General features: G+C 49.3%; 3 protein-coding genes across 3 annotated transcripts; all 3 read left to right on the top strand.

Moving 5' to 3' along the window:
- The first annotated feature begins 219 nt into the window (after positions 1 to 219).
- LOC119109338 (larval cuticle protein 65Ag1-like) lies at positions 220 to 1,082 on the top strand. Its single transcript, XM_037232949.1, has 2 exons — positions 220 to 228; positions 714 to 1,082. The coding sequence occupies exons 1-2, from the start codon at positions 220 to 222 to the stop codon at positions 1,080 to 1,082; spliced, it is 378 nt and encodes a 125-aa protein (XP_037088844.1).
- A 4,430-nt stretch (positions 1,083 to 5,512) lies between these two features.
- LOC119109337 (larval cuticle protein 65Ag1-like) lies at positions 5,513 to 6,281 on the top strand. The gene is made up of 2 exons (XM_037232948.1): positions 5,513 to 5,521; positions 5,913 to 6,281. The coding sequence occupies exons 1-2, from the start codon at positions 5,513 to 5,515 to the stop codon at positions 6,279 to 6,281; spliced, it is 378 nt and encodes a 125-aa protein (XP_037088843.1).
- Positions 6,282 to 10,405: 4,124 nt separating this feature from the next.
- Positions 10,406 to 11,384, top strand: LOC119109336 (larval cuticle protein 65Ag1-like). Its single transcript, XM_037232947.1, has 2 exons — positions 10,406 to 10,414; positions 11,031 to 11,384. Exons 1-2 carry the CDS (start codon positions 10,406 to 10,408, stop codon positions 11,382 to 11,384), a joined length of 363 nt encoding a protein of 120 aa, XP_037088842.1.
- The last annotated feature ends 14,077 nt before the right edge of the window (positions 11,385 to 25,461 follow it).

Raw genomic sequence — 25,461 nt, 5'->3', positions numbered from 1 at the left:
GGGAAACTGAGGGAACTCACGCGGATGCCGACCTCTGCACGCGCCGATCCAGACCACAGGCGGGCCGGGCCAGACGAGCAGTTGCGATACTCCGGCTGGATCATCAGGGGAGGTCACGAGGTGACGTTCCCGAGTATATAAGGCCTGGTCGCTGGCTTATCACCATCCAGTGATCTTTAGCCGCAGGCAAGACATCCACCATTCCCCACACACGGAGATATGAAGCTGGTGAGTTGGCAGCATCGCTTGACGTGCTTACTGACATTGCTCCGGCTTTGGCTGAACAAAAGGGGAGAAAAATTAGTGTGCTGTCGAGTGATCAGTGCATGTAACAGGTGACTGTGAATGCGATATGATGCCATAGTTGTCAGCTTAGGTAACCTTTGGGTTAGAGACCTCACTGATCGCATTTTGTTGCGTCGACACTGAGCTCGTCGTATGACCTGTTCGAGCAAAAGTGCTTACTGGGGATCGGACGCGCTAGGTGGAGCCAGCACACAGGTGACAGTAGCTGGGGCTCTCCCAGTCGGGAAATAACATTGCTGAAGCAGTACAATGACCGTTAGTGCACATTGCAGTCGGATATCACGGCTCAATCACAGATCATACCCAGTGCTCTCGTCATAAACCGGCGTCACCTGACTCCGTCACTCCAGAATGACCTCAGCTGCATCCCTTCCCGCCCCCCTGAGCAGCGCGTGCTCCGCCGTCAGGTTCTCCTCGTCGCCCTGGTGGCCGTCGCCGCGGCCGCGCCGCAGGGGGTACGCACCCTCAGCCAGCGGCTCGACCAGGACCCGCAGGGTAACTACGAGCACAGCTACGAGCAGGACAACGGCCAGAGCGCCAGCGAGGTGGGCCGTGTGTCCCCCGGTCCGGAGCCGGGCACCGGCAGTCTCAGCCAGCAGGGCAGCTTCCAGTTCGTCAGCGACGATGGCCAGACGTACCAGGTTGCGTACGTGTCGGACGAGGGTGGCTTCCAGCCGCAAGCGGCGCACCTGCCCGTGGCGCCGGCGCAGATCCCCGAGTATGCCCAGCTGAGGATCGACCACCCGGAGCTGTTCTGGGCCGAGGGCGCCCAATAGGCAGCCAATGATGGTCTTACCATGTGACGGCTGTACCGAGACACGAGCGGAACCTTATGACCCTGCGATTCTGACCTGAATGTGCTCCTGCATGATGCATGCTGTTTTCTGCAATACAATGCTTACATGCTGAAAAGTGTGCCTAGAAAGGTTGATGGGGCGAACGATCAGCTGGCATTGGCGGCGAAGTAAAACGAATGCGCTGAACTCATCTTCTGGCCACAACTGAGATTTGGGAGACCGGAAATGACGGGCATCATTCGGTACATGCAGTTTGGCAGGGCGTTGTTCAGATTGGTGTCCAGGATCGATGGAAGATGTTGGATACAGAATACCACTGCGCTGAAAAGGGAAGGCATGTACGTCTTGCAGTTCGCATGATCACGTGCAATCATTTTTCAACATGTCTTACTATACACCACAAATAGAAAACCATGAGTCATAGAAAACCTTTTGCTGGTCCCATCCTCCTACGCCATGCTTTTTACATTCTCTGGGCTACGCAACACTATAAATGACCAGCTTCATGGCATAACTTTTTATGATTTTGGAACGCTGCTACATGGTCTGTCTAGCACGCACACTATCTACTATTACATTAAAGGAGCAATGGGTGTGTGTCCGCCACCGATTCTTTGGCACTCTTTGGGATCACGCGAAGGCTAAATGGTAAGGAACTTCTGAACGAGATTTTCACACGACCAAGGGCTGCTGGCAGAGCGCGGCAGTGTCACGTCAAATTTTTGCATTTCGCAAAAATGAGCGCGTGGTGAGCAAAAAAGTTCGTCAAAAATCCCCGTTGGCTTAACACAGGCGACACAATTTCCGCGACCTCTGCACGACGGCACGACCTGCGCCCACTCCCGGAGCGATATCTCCATAACCAAGGGTCGCAGAGGCATGAAACGCACACAGCCAGATAGACAATAGAATGAGCCATCGTACTGGTAAAAAGTTAAGGTGCCACGTGGTACGTGTCACGTGCCCACGTGTTGGAAAGGTTGAATTACCCGTTTTTTACGGGTTTCATATTTTGGAGTATATCTCGGCACGCAGTGCAGGTAGAGCCGTGAATTTTGTTTCCCAACATTCACAATTGGAGCAGCTACACTTTCATTGCGCATGGCGAGCTTGTGCAACTCACTGCTGTGGTGCAAGTTGCAATACAAGTTGCAAACGGTCAAGTTTTAAAAGTCGGCGCCGAATACAAGCTCTCTCTCTCTCTCTCTCTCTCTCTCTCTCTCTCTCTCTCTCTCTCTCTCTCTCTCTCTCTCTCTCTCTCTCTCTCTCTCTCTCTCTCTCTCTCTCTCTCTCTCTCTCTCTCTCTCTCTCTCTCTTCTCTCTTGATGATACTTCCACAATGGTTTGCTCCCGAGTGAGCCCAGACTAACGGGCCGCATGGCGGCTTTTCACGACGGCGCGACGGGACAGCGCTGTCCACGGTCTCAGCCGACGCCGGCGGCTGCTTCAAGGTTAAACGGCCGTCTGATCACGTGGCTGACTGCCGTAATTAACTGCCTCCTACCGATTATGCCACCTCGCACCGATATCTTCATAACGGCGGATGGGAGCGATCCGAGAGTGGCACGAAAAGATGTGCCATGCAAAATGCTACGGTCGCACGTATCACGTAGCTCGCGCTCAAAAATGGATTTTGCTCTTTTCCACGGGTTAACACGTTTTATGTTAAATATCGGCACCCAGGACACCGATACACTTGCGAGTGGTGCACTTCGATAAGGAATGGAAGGAGTAGGATGGTAATGATTGGTCCCACGTGCCACGTGTCTTGGCACCCACGTGTTGAAACATGAATTTGGCTATTTTCGACGTGTTTCCGCGTTTTTGCGATCTCTCGGCACCCAGGGCACGGAGCGACTCAAGAGTGTCATGTTTCGATAGACATCTAATGGGCAATCACGTGGTGTAAGATGTGATGTCACACGTGCCACGTTCCACGCACACACTACCTGTGAAGATCCACTTTGCTGGTTTCGTCGGTTTTTACCATTTACGTCACATACCCGCACTCAGGGCACATCGCCGCACGGGAGTGGTATGCCGCGATAAGAAATTAAACGACCTGTTGGGCATTCCACTGTGTACGTATACACGGGCTACGTGTCATACCCTGGCATGCCACGTACAGACTAGAACATGGGGAATGTTTTGCGGTCGTTGCTAACATGCACTCATATTAAAAACGATACTCATCTTGCACGACCTTCTCAACGGACATTTGGAGTATTGGGAGCGCAGAGTTGGTAAAGGCTGGTGATCGGACGCGTCAGTCGAGTGGCTGCGTTAACAAATACCGCACCAACGCTTGAACACGTGTTGGAATTTGGCACGCGCAATCAGTGCTAAAACGCTTTGCGTTTTGACGTGATTAGCTGAGTATTGTCATGTTCAAAAAACCGACCCTCAGCATGCCAGCAGGCAGCGGTTGAGTGACGTCACCAGGAAACCGTTGGTTCTGTTGGGAAAGCTCGACGTTGGGAAGCTGTACGCATTGTCAGTTTTTTAACGCAAAAATCCAGCATCACCATCCCAGTATTATCTTCGCTCTAGATAACACTGCGTGAAACGTGTTGATTTCGTTCCTCGGTAACACTTCATGTGGTACAACCAAGTGGAATGGTATAAACCATGGGCCGTTCGATAACTCAGTTGGTTAGAGCGCCTGCATTCTAATTCACCCACACGTCGTGTGGTGAGTTCGAGTCGCTTTGGTCGGCCACTATTTATCTCTGACTTGTATAGCCTGCGGGCGGTGTCAGCGGCCGCGCTAACAGTGACGTAACATTAGAAGCCAGGTGAACGGTGCCGAGCGTTGCGGCACGTTAAACTGTCGTCGCACAATCAGGCTCTTGGTCCGGCATTCTACCATCAGATAGTGGATGCATGGCCCACGCCGCAAGCACAGCTCAGCGTGGGCGATCACCCCAGGAATACATCCAATCACAAGGTTCGGACCAAATATCGAAAAAGCTCCCTGCTGCCACGATCCAAATGCACCACAATTCGGCAGGTGGCATGGCTACCAAGAAAGCAGCTCTCATACCACAAGTGCGGACAGTGGTGTCCGTATCGTTCGAATACCAGTTGTCGTTAGAACGCATGCCCGGCACACTGAGTGGGGTCACGCGATCATGCTGTAAGCTCTCGATTTACCAATACATCAGGCTAGCAAATGCCTCGTAGAAATGCGAAAAAGGTTGTGCCGAGATGAAATTACCAGTTGCACGGTGTGGCCCAAATAATAGTTCAGCTCCATTTGATTAAACTCAGGTAGAAGTGCACGTCTCGCACAGTCAAGAAACACTGGGATGACATTCAAATGCCCCTGTTCAAACCATGTTCGAAACAGCAAGTCAACAGTGATCTGATATTCGACAAATCATAACCCTACACAAGATACTCATTTGAGGACGAGAAGGAGTAGCTTCTCAACACCACGCAAAGTGCAACATCGCTGCGGTTTGTTACCCTTCTGAGTGGCCTTGGGGAGAATTCACGTGATCGGTCGGAACAAATAGTGACTCAACCACCACGCAGCGGCACGCACACGACATGGGCTTCATTGAATTGGTTGGAGGAGCATTTCTCTGGTAAGCACACCAATTTAACACTGCCTTGCTGTGGCTGCTTACTCGCCCGACCTTTCTGCCCTGGACTACTTCCTGTGGGTCACCATTAAGAGCTACGTCCGCATGAAGAGGCCAGAAAACCTTCAAGGCCTCAAGTCCACCTCCAGGCACGGGATGGACGCACCACTGTCGACAAGATAAAACGGACAATCGACCATCTGTGGTAGGTTCAGTCGCAGAACATCCTTAACTGCCAGGAAACCCGGTGGAACATCTTTTGTAGTGACCATTTGGTGGATGGGAAGTCTCTATTGACTACCAATGTTTCTTTTCGTGTTGGAAGTGGAATGCGCCCACAGTCACGACTTTGCGACAAATGTTCTCTCCTCTGTTCAAGACGTCAACTGATATCTTCTTTTGCTCCTATTTACTATAGCATGTTGCTGCATATTTCAGTCCATTTTTTGTACCGATTCACGTGCGTTACCTTGCGAAAAACCTGCTAACATACTCGGGAATTCGCATGACATAGCATGACAAATGTTCTCAAAGTTCTATTTGAAACAAAATGAACTTGATATAGACATTGATGTGGCAGCTACATAGCAGCGGCTTAGAAAAAAAGCTTTGACAGATACCACGCGGATACCGACCCCTGCACGCGCCGATCCAGACCACAGGCGGGCCGGGTCAGACGGGCTGTTGCGTTACCCCGGCCGGATCATCGGGGGAGGTCACGAGGTGCCGCTCCCGAGTATATAAGGCCTGGTCGCTGTCTTAACACCATCCAGTCATCTTCAGCCGTAGGCAAGACATCCACCAGCCCCCACACACGGAGAAATGAAGCTGGTGAGTTGGCAGCACCGCTTGACACGCTAACTGACATCGCTTTGGCTTTTGGCTGAACAAAAAGCTTTGCGCAGGCAAAACCCCGATTCGGTAACAAATGCAAAGTAAATATCACAACTGACTTCGTTCGAAACCGCGTCCTGGGTGTTTCTAACGCGCCAAGCGAGGCGATGAGACAGCTGTCAGTGACAAGTGCTTTCCAATAGAGGTAATACCATTGCTGAAGCATTACAATGATCGTTGGTGCAGATTGCAGTTACATATCACGGCTTAATCACATATCAAACCCACTGCTCTCATCACAAAGCGTCGTCATCTGACTCCGCCACCCCACCATGACCTCAGCTGCATCCCTTCCCGCCCCTCTGAGCAGCGCGTGCTCCGCCGTCAGGTTCTCCTCGTCGCCCTGGTGGCCGTCGCCGCGGCCGCGCCGCAGGGGGTACGCACCCTCAGCCAGCGGCTCGACCAGGACCCGCAGGGTAACTACGAGCACAGCTACGAGCAGGACAACGGTCAGGGTGCCAGCGAGGTGGGCCGTGTGTCCCCCGGTCCGGAGCCGGGCACCGGCAGTCTCAGCCAGCAGGGCAGCTTCCAGTTCGTCAGCGACGATGGCCAGACGTACCAGGTTGCGTACGTGTCGGACGAGGGTGGCTTCCAGCCGCAAGCGGCGCACCTGCCCGTGGCGCCGGCGCAGATCCCCGAGTACGCCCAGCTGAGGATCGACCACCCGGAGCTGTTCTGGGCCGAGGGCGCTCAATAGACGGCCAATGATGGTCTTACCATGTGGCGGCTGTACCGAGACACGAGCGGAAACTTGTGACACTGTGATTCTGACGCGAACGTGCTTATGTACGATCCGTGCTATATTTGACAAAACAACTGTTACCATGTTGAAAAGCGTGCTTAGAAAGGTTGGGTCGACTGACAGGTCAGCTGGGCCGCGCGGCGAGGACAACGAACGCGATGAGCTCACCTTCTGGTCACAGCTGAGATCCGGGAGACCGGCGTTGGTCGGCACCATTCGGTGCATGCAGCTTGGCAGGGAGCTGGCCACGTTGGTGTCCACGATCGGTGGAAGGTGGTACATGGAGGACGCCATTGCACTGCCAGTGGACGGCGTGTGCATCTTTCAGGTTACAAAGGCAGCTAGCTGCGAACATTTTGCATATCCGGCTATGCATGCGTACGTTTTTAGTCATAAATCAACCTTTTTCTGGCCTATCCTGCACTACCAGCCTCATACATTCTCTGCATGCCGTTGCACCGCACAGGATCAGGCCCTGGTACAACCTTTTTTACAGACTTGCAACGATGCCTTATGTCGAGCGCAGTGCAAAATATCACTGAAATCTGAGCGCATTACGTCACGTATTTGCTTGCATCAGAGAACTGCAAATTTTAGTATGAATGGTTGCTTAACTAAAATCGCAATGAAATTCTGACCTGTGATCAAAATAGATATCTGGTCAAATCGTTAAAATTATTTTCTCCGTTTTTTTTCTCATGCTCAATGGGTGTCCAATTTCTTATTAATCTCGTTTAAAACCAGCTCCCTGACAAGTCATGCTTCCAGTTACCGGCGCAGGCGAGGGACACACGGGGCACGTGCCCCGCCCCCGCCCTTAGGTCCCGAGGGGTCTGAAGGGCCCCTCGGAACCAATGATTAAGGGCCCGATTTGATGGCCCGAAGAGCCTGAAGGACCGGCCGCGGGTCGCAGATCGCATTAAGGGACCCCACCCACAGGACCGGGACCTCAACTGCCAGGCAGTGAGCCCTTTGTGCCGATTGGGAGTCTTCCGAGTCAGTGAAGGTCTTTGCCAGCCAGGCACAACCAGTACCGATCAGTCGGCTTCGTGTCGGTCTGGGCCTGAGGGCTGATTTCCAAAGCAGTGACAAGCAGGGAGACCGCGATTTACAATGGTCGGGCCTCTGAGCCAATGAGGGGCCCCGTGTCTACCAGGATCCCGCATTGCCTGTTAGGGGGTCTTCTGTCGACAAGGGACCCCGAGCCGGCCAGGGAAACATCACCTGAACAGCGACAGTGACGGGACCCGAATGCCAGGGGGACTTTGCGTTGGCCGGGCCCTTTGAAAATGAAAAAAATATGAGGACTTATGGACGGAAGTCCTCAATGAGACATGGACACAGCCGTGTGTTAGTCAGGACCCCCAGTAGGGAACAACGTCTCTCCATCCGATTTCACCCCAGTGCCCGTTTAGCCAACCTGTAGCATCTGTGCCAATTATTGAACCACCGGCAGCGATAATAAATTTTGTTAGGTCAATGAGGCTTCTTGCGTCGATCCAGAGGCCAACTTCCTGGGTCAGACGGGACCTCACCAGGGGACCAACGTACGGTGCGTCCCTCTAAGGGCATTCTGATCGACCGTGAGACCCGCCCCTGTGTCGCCAGAATGGCAGCCGGTAGTCACTCCATGCTGGGGTGAAATGGCCTCTCAGTGCTTGCCGGGAATGGTAACGTGCTTACGATGTTCAAACCATGAGCCTCTTGGCCGGAAAAAGGTGTGGGTCTCATCAATGTTCAATAGAATAGATATCAATAAAATCCAAATGAATAAGGTGAAGCTTACGTTTGCCTGAGAACGTCCGTTGTTTTGCAGAATCAACTACTGACACCAATTACATTAATAAATTGTGATTAAGCGCGCTCTTGATATTGAGAGCAAGAACAGCAATGACCCGTGTTGCAATTTCCGTAAACGGAGCGGCATCGCAGCTGCAGATTGCACCAGACGGCGGGCGCGCGGGAAAGGCCGTCATGAAATAATGCTTCCAATAGTCTTTCAAAATCAGTGCGTAGTGTTCAAAGATTAGGCCGGTGGCATATTTCAACTGCATGATTTCTAAGATGTATTCTGAACAGACGAACAGTTGGAGCGACACAGAAAATAACGACTCTACCTGCGTCCTTCCAGTTCCATCACCAGACTCCAGCTGCAGTTCGCGGTGCTGTAAATGTTAATCTATCCTTATCATCAGCCTAAAACTCGAACAGGAGAAATATGCGGTCGGAATACCTTACAGACGTACGGATTTAAGTCATAAAACATTCAATGGAACTACAAAGTATTACAACCACTGCAGATGCATTGTCGTTATCATCTCTCCTGTTGGCCGCCGCGTAATGTTAGCAAAATGGCCGACGCCTGTGGAGACCGCAGACCTCACGGCCTGTGGAGACTGCAACGCTGGACTTGGATGTTATTGTCCTTAAACTTGTGCACGCTCGTGCAAAACTTTGTGACCTTATTCTTCAGCGATCGACGCTGACTGCAGACTTAAAATTACCGACAAACTGTGGTTGGCCATTTTAATGTATTTTTGACTCCATTTTGATCCACAATCTACATTCACGGCGCTGTTAATATTTTTGTAAAACCCACAAAAAGACATCGCAAAGCCTCTGGGTTATCTAGGTTTAAAAGGATTTAATTGAACCATTGAAAAGTGTAAAACACCTGCAACTTATTAGATGCAATCATTTAACGCCCGCTTCATCCAGTTTACTGGATTTGAAACAAAAACAAAATTATATTATCCGATAGTTTCTCGAACAATAGATGAAGAACATCGAGTTTTTTTCAAAACCAAGTCGGCCATGCCTTTCGACAACAGAGGGACCATTTCAACCCTGTGCCACCGCCCTACGCCACCCCCAACCCTTATCAAGGCTCTGGCTGCGCCCCCGCTCTCAGTTCTGCCCCCCGATTCACCGACTCGCGGCGGTGTGGGTTTGAGTCGCTTTATGCGTCCACGATCTTTGCTTGCGGTCGCACTCGGCCGATCTTTGCTTGCGGTCGCACTCGGCCGGTGGCGGCGGTCGTCCCGACGGTCGGGTAACACCGGAGGCCGGTTGAACGGTGCCGAGCATTGCGGCAAGCCAATTTTTACCGCAAATTGTTGCCGGAATAAAAGTAATCCCTGTTTTATTTAAAAGCAACAGATGTTTTCTCACATCATCAGGAAAGATTGGTAATGTTCAGATGACCATTCAATTGCAAGAAATAAAAAAGCGAAAGTCATTAGGGGTCACGCCCTTATAAAATTGTAGTCTACGGAAGGTCCTTCTTTAAGGACAAGTACGAGTATCTTGTCAACACCACCTCAGAGCGTTACATCGCTATCGTTCCGGTACACTTCTTAGTGGCCCTGGGTCGTCTTCACGGGGTCGATCCGCACTAGGAGTGGCTCCAGCAGGACCGGGCGACACCGAGCACGTTATAGACTTCACTGACTTGGTTTGAGGGGCATTTCATGGCACAAGCTCAAGACGGTCGTGCTGTGCCTTCTCACCCGCCCGGCATGTCGCCCTGAACTTCACGCTGTGGGTTGCCCTCAAGAACCACGTCCACGTGAACAAACTAGCAAACCTTCAAGACCTAAATTCAGCTTTCAGGCTTGAGATGGGACGCATCACAAGACACGCGTTACAAGACAAAGCGGCTAATCGACCACCTGCAGCAGGCAGTCAGCTGTTTCTCCACCCGGGCCACCAGGGGCCCATCTGCACCATCATTTGTAGTCGCAATTTGACGTACGCGAAGTCTCTGATGACTACCACTGTTGTTGCCTGTGTTTTGCTACTGAATTCGCAGTTGCATGCCACACCAGTCACGACTGGGCGTCGAATACGTTTGTCATTGTTAGGGAAAACGTCGCTGAAGCGCATGCAGAACTCACGCACGCGCTTATCCAGACCGTAGGCGGTCCGGGTCAGGCGGGCTGTTGCAATGCTCGGGCTGTATCATCGGGAGAAGTCACGAAGCGCCGTTCGTGGTTATATAAGGCCTGGTCGCCGGCTTGCCACCATTCAGTCATCATCAGCCGCGGGCAAGACATCCAACAGTCGTCACACACGGAGATATGAAGCTGGTAAGTTTGCAGCAAGGCTTGACATATGTACTGTCTCCTGACATCGTTTTGCTTTTGGCTGGGCAAATGGTGCTCTGGTGTCGGGGAAAACCCTGTGTGCTGACAAGTTACAGGTGTATGTCATAAGCTACTGCAATTGTGATAACTCATTGATAGGTGGTGGGTTATGAACTGGAATGTAGCTGACGAATCATAACTTCCTAGCAACTTTCTTGACATGAATTTAGAAGGAATACTTTTTAAGCTTTTGTAGCAGTGGGGTTACAGACTTCGCCAGCATGCCTTGATGTGTCAGTAAAGAGCCTTGAATAAAAGTGGTACGAACTACAGGCTGACTTTGCTCCTGTCCGTTCGTATTACAGCAGCGGAAATTGCTGACCATTCAGACGAGGCCATGAGACAGTTGTCATTGGCAAAGGCTCTCCTAATCGGGGAAATATCGCGGGTGAAGCATCAAAACAATCATTAGTAAAGCAATGCAATCGGATACCGCGCTTCAGACACGAATGAAACCCACTGTTTGGATATTAACCCGTCGCTACCTGACTGCATCACTCCGCTGCGGGGCCAGCTACATCCCGCCCCGCCCCTCTGAGCAGCGCATGCCCGGCCTCAGGTTCTCCTCGCCCTGGCGGCCGGCGCCGCGGCCGCGCCGCCGGAGGTACGCATTCTGAGCCAGAAGTTCGAACGGGACCCGGAGGGCAACTACGAGTACGGCTACAAGCAGGACAACCGCCAGAGCGCCAGCGAGGTGGGCCGTGTGTCCCCCGGCCCGGAGCCGGGCACCGGCACTCTCAGCCAGACGGGCAGCTTCCAGTTCGTGGGTGATGACGGCCAGACGTACCGAGTGTCGTACGTGGCGGACGAGGGTGGCTTCCAGCCGCAAGCGGCGCACCTGCCCGTGGCGCCGACGCAGATCCCCGAGTACGCCCAGCTGAGGATCGACCACCCGGAGCTGTTCTGGGCCTAGGGTGCCCAATAGGCAGCCAATGAGGCCGCACTGTGTGACGGCTGTACCGAGACACGAGCGGAAAGACCCTGTGATTCTGACGTTGATGTGCGCTTGAAGGATGCATGCTCCGTATTGCAATGAAATATTTACAAGCTGAAAATGTTGCGTGGAAACCATGACTGGACAGAAACGATCAGATGGCGCGAACGTCGATGTAAAACGAATGCGATGAGCTCACCTCGTGGCCACAGAGACCGTCAGACCCCGGTGACACCCGGGAGACCCGTATTGATCGGCGCCATTCGGTGCATGCCGTTCGGCGGGGTGATATCCTCATGAGCGTCCAGGATCGGTGGCAGGTGGTACACGGAGGACGCCAATGCACTGCAAGTGAGTGGTGAGCTCGCCCTGTGTTCACAAAATTGACTAGCTGCACGTACTTTTACATATTCAGCTACACATATGCATATATTGAGCCATGAAGAAACCTTTTATCTGCCAATATACCGACACTACGCCCGACCTGTCACCCGTGGACTTCACGTCGTGGGTGAACTTCAGCAACAGCGGCCACGTGGACAAACCAGCGAACCTCCTAAGAGCTCAAGCCAGCCTCAGGCTTGAGATGGGACACATAACCGCCGATAAGATCAAACGGCCAATCGACCATCTGCAGCAGGTTCAGCCGTCACGCATCCTGCGCCGCCAGGGGGCCATGTGGAACATCTCCTTTAGCCACGATTTGACGGATGCATGTTATGTGAATGACGACCACTGGGTGCAGCTGGGCTTTTGTCATTGAACTGGCAGTCGCATGTTTCCGTAGCCGCGGTAGTGCAATAAACATACTCGCCACCGCTGAGGGAAATGTCGGTCAACTTATATCTGGTTCCAGTGGCGTCACTTACTAGTAGAAATACCGAAAAATATAAAATACTGTAGCTTTTGGTTCTTTAGCTACCTAGACACATCACTATTAGTGCCATGCTCATTTTGGACCGAATAATATCCTTTATGTACGTTATGCTTTCGTCATAACAACTCCAATGTTAGGTCATTCTGCAATGTCTCGACGAATGATAACACTTGGATTTGGAAAAATAACAAACGGCTGCAATATTCCAGAGCATTTAAAAGTACTGGGTAGCCTAGAAAGAAACTTTCCCATTTTCTCCTCATCAGAGGCAAGTACTTTTGTTCCACAGTTGCGAGTGCGGAGGCATTTGATCGCTTACTGAATGCCAAAACACGATCGGCCACAGCGGGAATCGTTGGTGATCCAACACCCGTCAAACCGTGAGTAGGAAAGGTGTTCCCGATGGCTCCCTGCCGGTCCAGGATGTGCAACAACCGAACCAGCTACACGGAGTCGATTGCCCACGGCGATGCCCCCATCTTACTGCGATGCATGGGAGGGAGTGTATGAGGTGCCGCCTGGGGCCCAGCTGGACCCACCCTGCTGTCGCCGTGTGTTGCGGCCCACCGTGGGTTCTCAGTCAGGCCGGGAATATTACCTTACCCAGTTTTTATAACGCCTTTGCCTGCTAGCTGATAAGTGCGTTCAGACCAAACTCAGTCTTCAATGGTGCGTTGCGGGCGCGCTGGTAGCCACTACACTGTGCATCCTCCATTTTAATAAGGCGTAGAGACCAAAGTACCGAGCTTTGCTGACGTCACTTGAAGCAGTGGTGGTCGCACGACGTTAGGCTCAATTTTGACTTTTTACCAAGGCGAGCGCTGGTTTTGCCTGATCAGTCTACTCATATTTCTTTGCGTGATAAGAGGCGTGTAGTTTCCGTGAAATTCCCCCATGGTTCTGACCACACCGCCGCGAATCCAAGATGGTGCAGATATGAAAGCACTTCTGCATGCCGGAGGGATCCGCTCATGCCACCACGACGCCAGAGTACCTGGTCACCAAGCAGGACGTTCCCAGTTCGAGACGGACATGGCACCGGCCCCGGATGGATGGGCGTAGGCGAGACCAGCGGATTATCGCCGCACAGCGAGCCGGCCTGCCGCCCACTGGCGGTGAACACGAGATCCTCTTGTCATGCCGGACAGAGCACGGCAATGACCGCACTCGCCAGCGCTGCAAGGGTTAACAGAAACGACAAGCTCTGACGCCCTCTCCATAACATACCACGTGGCGTTGTAAGTGCCGTCTGCATACTGTGCGCTTTATAATATGAATAACTGCTTAAATCTATGATCTAAGCATCCTTTTGTCATTTATACTTTTATAATTTGTGTTGTATTACCTGCCAACCCTGCAAGGTCGCTGGATTGTGCCAAGCATGGAGCCTTCGTTCCAATTCACTCAATGACAAAAGTAGAAATGCATTGAAACTTTGTCGAGATAAGTAAGACCCAGCAAGACAGGGAAGAAAAACAAGCAAGTTAATGCTCAGATTTTAGTGGCAGCAAGCTGGATCAGGCAACAAAACATGTCAACCTTCGCCAAAGTTTGCAAAGTAAATGCTAAACTACAGCCCACTTGGTTGGACTCAGAGCACCCTAAGTTCTTTCTGGAACAAGTTTTGGACGGCTTGGAGCACTTTATATTAGATTATTTTTACATGTATGGTAAAATATGAACTTCAATGGTCCTGACAGTTCATGATTTATCACGTGCGTCTCCGAGATGATGGCAGTGACGTCAAGCTTCACAGTGACAAGTAACGCTTATTTGTGGCACGAAATGCACTCGAGAGAGCGTTTCCAGAATGCTTCTTGCATTATCACCCTGAAGCCTATTACAATCATTTTGGCTGTTTATACAAGACCAGGATCGTCCAAGCCCAAGCTAGGTCAAACCTATGCCTTCATTACCAGCGCCGCCCTTTTAAAGGTTATGTGATTGAAACGTTAATGATGCATATCTCGCAGGTTTTGAAGATCTACATTGTTTTCTCCATTGATGTGGCTGCTTGTTTTCTTTGTTAAGCTTTCTCGCCGTGTTAATGAAAGAATAGCATTCACTTCCTCGACCTGACATTGAATATTGCACGTCACATCTGTCGACGTCCACTAGCGCCCGTCGGATAAGTGGTCTTGCACAAGTTACACGACGCTCCGGAATGATATCCGAACGACGCGACGTAGCCGAGCCAAACTTGGCATAGCTGTAAACAATTGAATAGCGGATTATTTGGTGTAAAAAATTTAGATGAACCTTGCAAGGTCACTAACCTACGCCAGATTGAAATCGGGCCACGGATTCATCGAAGACAATTTATAGGGAATCGTTTAATCTGATGCAACAACGGCGTGTTAGACGAAGCTATACAACTCTGATATATTTTTTTGTAGGAAACACAATAATTGGATAATAAATTGTATTGCCCTAGGGTAAGGTATGAAGGTCAGATCAAGGCCAAAACAACTCGTTTCCTTACTCCAGGGCTACTGTATGGGATAGTTTCTGGTGCTCATTTCAAATTTATTGAGAACAAAAACCACATTATACATATTCTATGAACTTCTTAGAGGTCAAAACAGGTCACTGACCTAGAATGATCCAGGTTAACATTTTGTTTTCAGGAACATACTGCCTAACGTAATCTATATCGCTTATTAAAATGAAGAACTCAAAGCAGGCTTGTATGATTTTGATCACCATGACCTTCAAGAGACCAACCAAGGTCAATAACTTAAAATGAGCATGTGACTTTTTGCTTAGAACAGGGAGCTAGGTTCTGGGAGCACTTTGGAGACCAATCTTTACCTTGTTTGACCTTACTTAACCCAAAAGTCATAACATAGAAACTTCAAACTTTTGTATTTTTGTACTGTTCATGTATAGGTTAACACACCCTGTAATTTTGGTCTACCTAGCCTTCTTGGTTCCTGAGATCTTAGCGTGGGCAACGTGACCCCCACCCGAGCGAAGAGTATCCAGCCGGCTACCCAGGCACGTGCCAATGAAACAAGCTCACTTATGACGATTGCTTTGCTTTTAAGCATTCAATGTTACTCTAGTCAACAACATTTCATTATTTAATAAATATGTTGTTTAGTACGTCATTGTTTGGTTACACCATGGAGCGTTTTTATGACGTCGCGTTGCTGCCATACTGACCGTGTCAGAATTGTCACTGTAGCGGACGGGGTGATTAACTTGCAGTACTTCAACTTGCCGAGAGGTGGTAGCATATTACTGGAGCGTGTTCGCGGAATCGAATATTGTCATGGGTTCATGTTTTGGCTCCTTCGCGTGATGTTTTTGGATGATTGTCTATTATTTGATTTAAGTCACTTGCATTCATATGCTGGTAATGACGCTATTCTATGTCAATCGAGTCACAATTTTACATTTGTTTTAACTCGTACCACTGTTCAAATTTCTATATTATGTAGCACGAAACGTGATTGGTATTTTAAACTTGCACAGATTGCAATGAATCGGTTCGGAACTAACTGAAGTCCGGGAAATCGCGCTGGCGTACGCCAGACAAAAAATAACTCGATTATGGTATTTTTTGGCCTTGAACACCACATAGACAATGAGATTACAATATTTTCGTGACGCGTCTATGGCATCACGCATGTTTTGGTAAGCTTGAAGTGATCTGCACGAAATAGCCTGCATTAGTTTGCGGGCATCCAGCTCAGAAACCAGAACGTTGTATGTCTTAGACCTAACTGTACGCAGCTGTAAGCCTAAAAAAGGGCAGGGCTGTGTGCTGAACTGAATGATCGTAAAATGGCCACCTCAGCACAAAACTCCACACAGGAACGACGTATTTGGAACACTTGAAGTAGCGCTGAGGAAATGGACGGGGTGACCAAGTGTTTGTGTGACCGACGTCATGATTAATTTGATTTGTCAAAGGCTGCATTACCCATTGATCATTAATGTCGATATTAACAGCTTTCATTTTGTCGCATCTATTATTTATACAGCTTCCATTCTGTCGTATTCAGCTTCCATGTTATACAGCTTTCATTGCCGTTCTCTTTGTGGTGCTTTTATGTCTATAACAGTCTTCCATGAAATTACACACGTGGACATTTATAATCGACCTTCCCCTTAACACAATTAAAGCTCTCAAAATTGAAATATGTATATGTATGTAATATGTATGCTAACATTACAGTACAACCCCTCCTAAGGTGCGTTCAAGCCATTTTTGGCTTCGATGCATCTTAGAGATGTTTGTGTTCAAGTGCAAATTTAGCCTTCGAATTTGGGGTGTACCTGATTTTGATTGTCTGAAGGAAAAAGTCTTAAAAGTATACGTATTGGGTATGCCCTTGCCCATGCACCGCAAGATTCTCCTTGAGCATATACTTTTTCTGACAATGCGCCACTGAATGACGATCGTTAAGACAGTTGTGGTACCCATGTCATATCAAATTTTCTCAGTCTTCTCCATTTTTGGTGCCAGTTGGCTGAGATGGCGGGCGCTCCAGCTCACTCCCTGTTCTAAGTGCAGCACGCCCACGTGGAAAGCCCAGCTCTCGCCCACTCTGAGGTGTGGTCGGTCGGCTCTCCGCAGCTGGTTAGGGCGCCGTGACTTGGCTCTTCAGCGGCAGACCGACAGAGACGAACGTGAGGAGAAGATAGGTGGAAAGGCCGAGAGGCCGGCCATACCTTCATCGGACGTATAAAATACAGACGTGCTGCCATACAGTGTCCAGTCATCTCCCAACGCCAGGTAAGTGTCTAGAGCAGTGTCGCCGCTTGTCCTGGACTACCTGTATCACTGCCAGAAAATTCAATGAGAAGTTGTTAAAAGTTAGATAGCAAGCTCCACCTTACTGTTCTAGCTGTGCAGCACAGAGCACATACCTTCATAAGTTATCGGCGATCATGCTTATACACGCAGCGTTTTGCATTCGATGCCTAATCGTTGCCAGACGCAGCAAATAAACCCAATGATGAGTTCTACTTAACCGCTTCAAAAGGCAAGCCAGAAACCTAAGTCTAATGCAAAGGGCAAAATGCTGGCAAACCTTGATTCTCACTGTGTCGATAGGGCCCAAAGCCATCTTAGCATATTTTTTGCCCAACTTTCTTTTTGGTGGCGAAATGCAGGATGTGGCTGGCAATGCTCATCGAGTGATTGTTAACGGAGTACTTGGATACGTCGTGGCATTTGCTGTAGTATTACAAGATGAAGCGATTTAGTGCTGCTACACCTACCTATACTGCTCTAAGCATCGGTGAGGCTTTCATAAAGAATATAAAAAAAACAGACAGCGATACAGATGCAGTACACTTGCGGAGTAACACAAATAGTCGCCAGATTGTTCTGGTGCCTTAGCATTCGCAAAGCATACAGATTGTTCAGGTACGTTAGTGTTCGCATAACATACCGATTGTTCAGGTACGTTAGTGTTCGCATTGTATACATGTTGTTCAGATACCTTAGTATTCGCGGGGCATACAACGCTTGGAAACAGCACAGAGCTGCCAATGTGTCTTATCGCGCTATGCATACATGCTCGGGTCAGACGTATGCGTTTACTGCGTAGATTAAACTGTGTGAGCAGCACAAACCTCTCACCTTGACGACCTTGATTTGGGTCGTGGTGACGACGATAAACCGTGTTTGCTGTTTTCTGGTACACCTCACCGGTTGTGCCCCCCAGGTCACCATGAAGCGGTTCGCCATCCTCTTGAGCGTTATCAGCGTCGTCAGCTGCGGCGGATACTACGGAAACAGGGGCAGCATCGGTGGTGGTAGAGGGCTCGGTTTCGGCTCCGGCTTCGGCAGCGGCGGCGGCGGCGGTGGCGGCGGAGGCGGTGGCGGCGGCGGCGGCGGCGGCGGCGGAGGTGGTGGGAGTGCTCATCTCGGAGGAGGCTTCAGAGGCGGACATCTGGGAGGAGGAAGCTTTGGTGGAAGTGGGTTCGTCGGACGAGGTCAGGGCACTGGTTTCGTGGGCGGAGGACGTCCACTTGGCGGAGGTGGCGCTTACGGAGGTGCGCGGGGTCTTGGCAGTGGTCTGGCCGTCAGCAGGCCAGGAGGGTTCGGCAGCGTTTCTTCTCTGGGTGGAGCGGGAGCCGTCAGCCATCAGCTCGGAGGCTTCGGAGGCCGCGCCACGGGATCTGCCGGCGGCAAGGTGGTCTCCGGTTTCACGACAGGCCTGGTCGGCACGACTTCAGTCACCAGCCCTGGTGTCCACGCGCTGGTGAGTCTCCGCTACCGCGTTCTGCTACTAGGTGACACACACACACCGGATTTTGAAGGCTAGTGCATGGTGTTTGAGCTTTCTTATATCCAATATTGAAATACTTTAAATATGTAAATGGCTGCGTCATCAGAGCATTAGAATAAGCGTCCCTCGTGTTGATAGATTGTTATTCCATACACAGCGTGAGGCAATTGCTCAGAGTAACCTGTCTAATTCCGTTCCATCACTGACAATGAAATGGTTGCGCTCTCTATTGGCAGGGCTCCGGTTTGGGCGCCGGCCGCAGCTTTAACGCGGGGCATGCCGGCAGCGCCCTGGCCAATGGCCGGCTGCGGCAGTTCTCGACCTTCGGCACTGGAGGTGTCTCCCATCAGACCGGTGGCGGAGGCCACTACTGGTAATAAACAGCTGGCGACCTCATCCAACGCCAGCTCGAACAAGGTGCCCCTAACCAGCACTAACTTATGAATAGGCCCAGACTGGTGCAGGGCAGAGTTGACCAAAAGAGACATCGAACGCCGTTTCTCTGTGGAAACCAAATGTATTTGAACAGTTTTGAACCCTTATTTTCTGCGGTGTCATATCGGCCTCCTGACTAAGAATGCAAACAAGTTGGTGTCAGTAGTGCTACTTGACGGACGGTGGGCTAGCTGAATGGCTACATGTTGTGGCATGCTGGGTCCGTTGCATGACACGGTGCATCCTTGATACGAATACAATGAAAAGACGTGTCGAATCTTCTTATTTCACCACGCACGATGAGTCGGTGTGTGTCCCACGCCTTCTGTGTCCGCGGCCACTTGGCAGAGATTTTCATGGCTTGTTTTACAGTCCATAGAAAACGAAGCCCGCCTTTGAAGCACACGAATGTAGATGTCCAGAATAGTCCTTTTGTAAGTTGTTTAATGTGTTTACTAGGAGCATTGTGCATATAGATGAGACAAAATGAATAGCTTTATCCCGCTTGGAATGGGCAGGAGAATGGAGACAGATGGGTGTCACTGTGTGCTCTCCATTCTCCTGTTATTCTACGAGAAACAAGTCCATTAATACTGTCTTATCAGGGTCTTTTATTTCATTTGGAGGTGCCCTTCGGGGCAGGAATTATCTTTCCGTGCCTGTGGGGCGATGCCCACAGCCATATGCCCACAGCGGCGAGCTGAGACCGCTTACTCTTCCCGGGGTCATGTGTCTGGGCTCTGATACACAGGGCGATGCGAGGATGCATGATGAAGCAGAAATGAGGAGAGAAGGTCGCATGCTCGCAAAATACACCCGACGTCAGGTATTTAAAGAGAATGTTCCACCTTTGGGCGTATGTCCAAACATACTCTGATGGAACTTCAGGACCAGTGATGTCTGATAATAACACTGGGTAGTGTCACTCAGCATTATCAAGGTATAATAAGGGTATCAGCTTTGATAATTTTAGGGTCTAAACAGCGCTGTTCAAGCTTTGCAACAGCACTACGCTTTTCCCCCGCAGTCACGACCGCCGTTGTCATGCCGAGTATTGTGCGCGCCTCTATTGGTGCGAATAAAAGAACGCTTGTGATTGGCCCAGCGGGCAAGGGCCGGTTGCCGAGAAGCGCATTGGTTGATGTTTGAACCACTGTGCCACGTGGATCATGCGATCCTCCCGTTCCCAAAGCCAAAAGGCGACTTGAAAAGAGCCACTGTGGGTAAAGCCGTAGGACAGAAATTAAGGCTATCTCACAACGTGTTGATGAATTGGCGGGATAATGGCTTCATGTTCGCATACATGAAGCCATTGTTCTTCATGGCTTCATGTTCGCATTCATATCGCATGTCTTAACAGTGTTTCAATCTTTTGTAGCGGGCATTACACTCATAGGCGTAGGGCCGTCTCAAAAAGCGTGGGGGGGAGCAAGATCAGGATGTACTTCGGGAACTTCTTTTTGAAAACAAGCCTGATGACCAGGAGGGGGGGGGGGGGCAGAGGTGGAGTTTGTTAACGGGTTTTATTAAAATGTCATGGCTGTTTTATTCAAATGTCATGCTAGATATGCATCTAGAACTGCTCTCGCTGGTGCATAATCTTACCTGTTCGACTCACCTATGTTATTCAGCAAACAAGGCTACCCAACTTCCCAAGATCATTTGTCCATTTCAACATCGTCTTCCGTGGGGAGGCGAAATTCCACGAGGGGTATGCATTTTGATTCACTGAGGAGGCATCTGCCTCCACAGGGTAGATGCCAAAATAGGGCCTGGACATAGTCTGGTGAGAATTTTGAAAGTGAATCGATGGCTCAAAGTGCAACAGATTTTTCATGCACCTTCATTTCGCTGGCAACTTTCCAAGACATAAGACTTGTCGCAGAATTTCGGACGGAAACAAATTCGGAAGCTTGAAATTGCCAAAAACGATGTGACAAAAGCCATAAAACTGAAGGTTCTCTTTTACAAACCAATCCACATAATGAAGGCCCGTCTGTCATATGTTCCTCATCTGGGCCCTGCTCCCGTCCGCCGTCGGTGGCCACTGTCCTAGCCCGGCTGTCTCCTACATGGCTGGCAGCGAACTGATCGTATGGCTGCTTTGTTGCATATTTCTTGATCAGTATTACTACTACATGAGGTGTGAAGCATTTGCTGGGCACCTGCAACGGCGTCTTTTTCCGCATTATTTTCCCCTTACACCACACCACTGCAGAAAAACAGCGTCCAGGAAGCTGCCTGCTTCAGGTATTAATTGGCCCAGCTAACATTTCGTTGCCAATCACTCAACGTAGAGGACTTGATCTGCTTTTGGGATACGGTGATCTTTGTTTTATTGCTATTCTTACCTTGTAACCAGAACATAAATCAGAAGCTAAGGTTAGATCAATCCTGTTTGTTTCGAAGTCAACAAACTGCAGAAATTACGCGTTGAACGACCGCATGGAACAAATCACCGGCGTCATTAATTTACAATGGTTTAGTGGACTCTTTCTAAAACTAAATAACTCAGAAGCTTTGTCAGAATCTTTATCCGGGTTCTGCAGACATTAAGGACATCGCGAACGTAGATTGAATTGATAGACCTGCTCCAAATTTGAGGACGAAAAATTTGATTGTAGTTCGATTGGTCAACAATGTGTATTAACATGACCAAGCTATGTTTTTTCTGGACATGTTCATCATTCAGTCACAACTGATCAGTGATACAATTTACGCAACGTGGTTTTTAACATGCGTGCCCGCAAATTTTGGCAACAAAAACCTTGACACCAGGCGTTGCAGTCTCCGTAGTCTGCGGACCGTTAGTTCAGTGGCTAATTTTTAGCCTTGGCTTACTAGTGGACGAAAATTACGACACTTTTGAAATATTACATTTAAACACTCAAATCGATTAGTGGTACTTCAAGTCATGCGAGGTAGTCTTAACCATGCGCGCTCGAGAATCTTAGAAACAAAACCTCGACGCCAGGCGTTGCAGTCTCCGTAGGCCGTGCAATGTCTTGATTCAGCATTTAATGCTGAGCTGTAATCAACGAATGGACGAAAATGTTGACGCTTCTGAAAAAGTATGCTTGAACGCTCCATGTCATCAAACGTTACATTTGATGTCATGAAGCCAGGGCGCATATTTCACGTGTGCGATTTTTAAATTGATGATGGAAACACATTGGCCCTTAAAGCACCGCGAGATGTGGCTAATATCTGGTGGTTGAACTGGAAGAGTAAGGGTAGAATCTCTTTTTAAGTTTCTTTAACTATTCATCTGCCCAGGATTGTCCAAATTAACCCGGCGCCCGTCGTCTGGAGGCACTTGCAGTGACCGACGCCATTCGGTTTTACGGAGGCTGTAACCCAGGCTGTCGCTGCTCTCGTGGTTACGGACGGGCATGATCGAAGCATTTGATGTAATTTTTTTACTAATCCATTCCGAGAAAATGAACGTTCTCAGGCAAACATGGGATGACCTTGTGTGTGTTTTAAGCTCATTTCAACCCACTTCATTTAACAATAATGAGACCCCCACTCTACTCAAAAATAATTAGACCCCTTATGCCCTACCGGGCAAGGAGCCTCTTGAGAAGAACGCCAGGGGTACATCACCGTTTCCGGTCAATGGCGGAAGGGCCATTCCGTTCCATCGCAAAGCGTCTTCTGGCTATCATTCTAGTGGCACGGGGCGGGGTCTCCTGGTCGATCCGGTGGCCATCAGGAGGATACATCATATCACATTGTTCCCCTCCCTGACACGGGAGGCCTTCCGACCCGCGCAGTTAGCCCCGGATCAGCACAGGAGCCCTCACTGACGTAACAACATCCCTGATCGCCGCAGGTGGTCCAATACTTGTCACATAGACTCCAGTTTCATGCTTTTCTGTGTTCTTCATAGATATTGACAACTCCTTTAACGGAGATTGCAGATGAAAAGGGGTCCCAAATTTGTCTCAACATGGCAATCCATGTTCATCTTAAAATGTTCAAGACTTATTCAGGCCTGGTTACTGATAAAAACCACGTAATACGGTTTTGAATATGCGCGCTCGCAAGTTATGGCAGTAACAGCCTGGACGCCCGGCGTTGCAGTCTCCATGGGGCGCGCGACGTCGGCCTTGCGGTTGTGATACTGAGCGATGACCAATGAGCAAACGAAAAAGATGACGCATTTGGAGGAAGATGGCTGGTGAAGCATGTAACTCGGCATGGATGTTTAATGATTTATCTGAAAAGTGTGTGTGGGGTGGGGGCAGTTAACACGGTTCCCCCCACTTTGAAAAGTGGAGGCATGGCCTGCTGCCGCCCCCCCCCCCCCCCCTCTGCTCCTACACCCATGATCAAACCAACATTTTGACAAATTAGTGTGTTGCAAACATACAAACGTTGCGAAAACGGGGCAAATGAAATGTTTTACTTTCCTAGTGATAAGTAGGGAGTCCAATGGCTTTATCCCGCAGGAGCGATTGCTTCAAATAGAACTTCTGAGCATTGAAATTGATTTCAAGAAAACTGGCATTGCTGATCAAGTTGTACGCATCTGATCTAACAGTAATTAAAAAGTGCAAAAAAGGGTGTCGTACTTACTTTAAATTTGTAAGCCATAAAATCAAGGACTACCCGTTAGCATGCAGCATCGGTCCTGTCTATGCCCTGTAGGGATGTGGTCAGTGATAACAAGCTACATGATAGCACGCATCTATATAGCGAGTTTAGTGTCTGGAGTCACCCGAGGTCACCTAGCTCAACTGAGCAGCAGCAAATTGTGTGGGGATGACGTTTGACTGTTGTGATCATTTCTGACACACGGCAAGGAAGCCTAGTAGTCTATCAGTAGCATGAGAAGTACCTGATCGCTGAACACGCCACATGAAACAAATACACTTTATCTGAAATTGCTAATGGGATATCGTATTTCATACGCAGCAGCGTCCAACAACATACACAGAATTGTATATGACAGAGAAATGCTAATGAATGCAGGCAGATCAGAAACAGGAGATCATTGCTTGAGTCTACCAAAAAGAAAAAGCATGTGGGTTCTAAACTTTAAAATTGCAGTGAGCTGTTATGTTTTCCAAAACGCGCACTCTTATATTTCACACAATATTTTGCTCATTACAGGACGTCTAGGGCTAGCTGCTATGTAGATAAAGCATGAAACCCATTTAGGCAACGTCACTTTCAAAAGTTACCGCTATTTCCCTGAAACATTCGTATTTTCACCTTTGGCTTGAGTTATTTTGGAGAGCGTGACTCTCCAAGTATCCTTTATATATGGTAAACGGAACACAAATATGCAAAAACTGTTATCTGACAAGGGGCATAACCACCAAGCAAATCTCACCTTGGCTAAAGATGCCCTAAAATCTTTCGTTCGAAGAAATTCTTTCCCATTTCATAGTGGCAGAAAGGAAGAAACTTCATTACACCATGCTCGCCGAAAATGATCTTACCAATTTGCTCTGTGGCAACGTACTACAGCAAGCACCCCAACTGTTTCCAAAAGAAAGACTGGCTTGTGTGTCGTCACGTTACGCATGGTGTCACATCCAACCAGCAACGGCCAATGGGGTCCAAATTATTGTTGTTTTCTTCGTCATTCCTGGTCACGTGGCACATGCAGGTTATGTGGCACACTCGGTTTTAAAACACACATGGGATTATGCATTTCAATCAAAGAACTTCTAACGTTCAGAGATGCAGGCCTAAACGACACTGCGGTCTGAAATGAAGAAGGAATGTACTTTTAAAATACGTGGCGGCTGTCTCATTCCAGGAAACAGCACAACTATGAAGCAATTCCTTAGATCCGTGCAAGAGCTTACTCAATTGCGTGCGCATGTTGCGCAAATGGCGCGTCTTATACAGCTTTCATACCGTTCTCTTTGTGGTGTTTTTATGTCTATAGCAGTCTTCCATGAAATTACACACGTGGACATTTATAATCGACCTTCCCCTTAACACATTTAAAGCTCTCAAAATTGAAATATGTAGTCTGCATTAATATTACAGAACAGTCCCTCCTAAGGTGTGTTCAAGCCATTTTTGGCTTCGATACATCTTAGAGATGTCTGTGTTCAAGTGCAAATTTAGTCTTCGAATTTGGTGTTTACCTAATTTTGATTGTCTGAAGGAAAAAGCCGTTAAAAGTATGAGTATTGGGTATGCCCTTGCCCATGCACCGCAAGATTCTCCTTGAGCATATATTTTTTTTCTAACAATGCGCCACTGAATGACGCTCGTTAAGACAGTTGTGGTATCCATGTCATATCAAATTTTCTCAGTCTTCTCCATTTTTGGTGCTACTTGGCTGAGATGGCGGGCGCTCCAGCTCACTCCCTGTTCTAAGTGCAGCACGCCCACGTGGAAAGCCCAGCTCTCGCCCACTCTGAGGTGTGGTCGGTCGGCTCTCCGCAGCTGGTTAGGGCGCCGTGACTTGGCTCTTCAGCGGCAGACCGACAGAGACGAACGTGAGGAGAAGATAGGTGGAAAGGCCGAG

This window comes from Pollicipes pollicipes, unplaced genomic scaffold (genome assembly GCF_011947565.3).
Source record: "Pollicipes pollicipes isolate AB1234 unplaced genomic scaffold, Ppol_2.1 Scaffold_7231;HRSCAF=8579_pilon_pilon_pilon, whole genome shotgun sequence".
In the NCBI taxonomy this organism is placed as follows: domain Eukaryota; kingdom Metazoa; phylum Arthropoda; class Thecostraca; order Pollicipedomorpha; family Pollicipedidae; genus Pollicipes; species Pollicipes pollicipes.
Note: the sequence above shows the minus strand (reverse complement) of the source record. Positions and strands in the feature narration are given on the sequence as shown.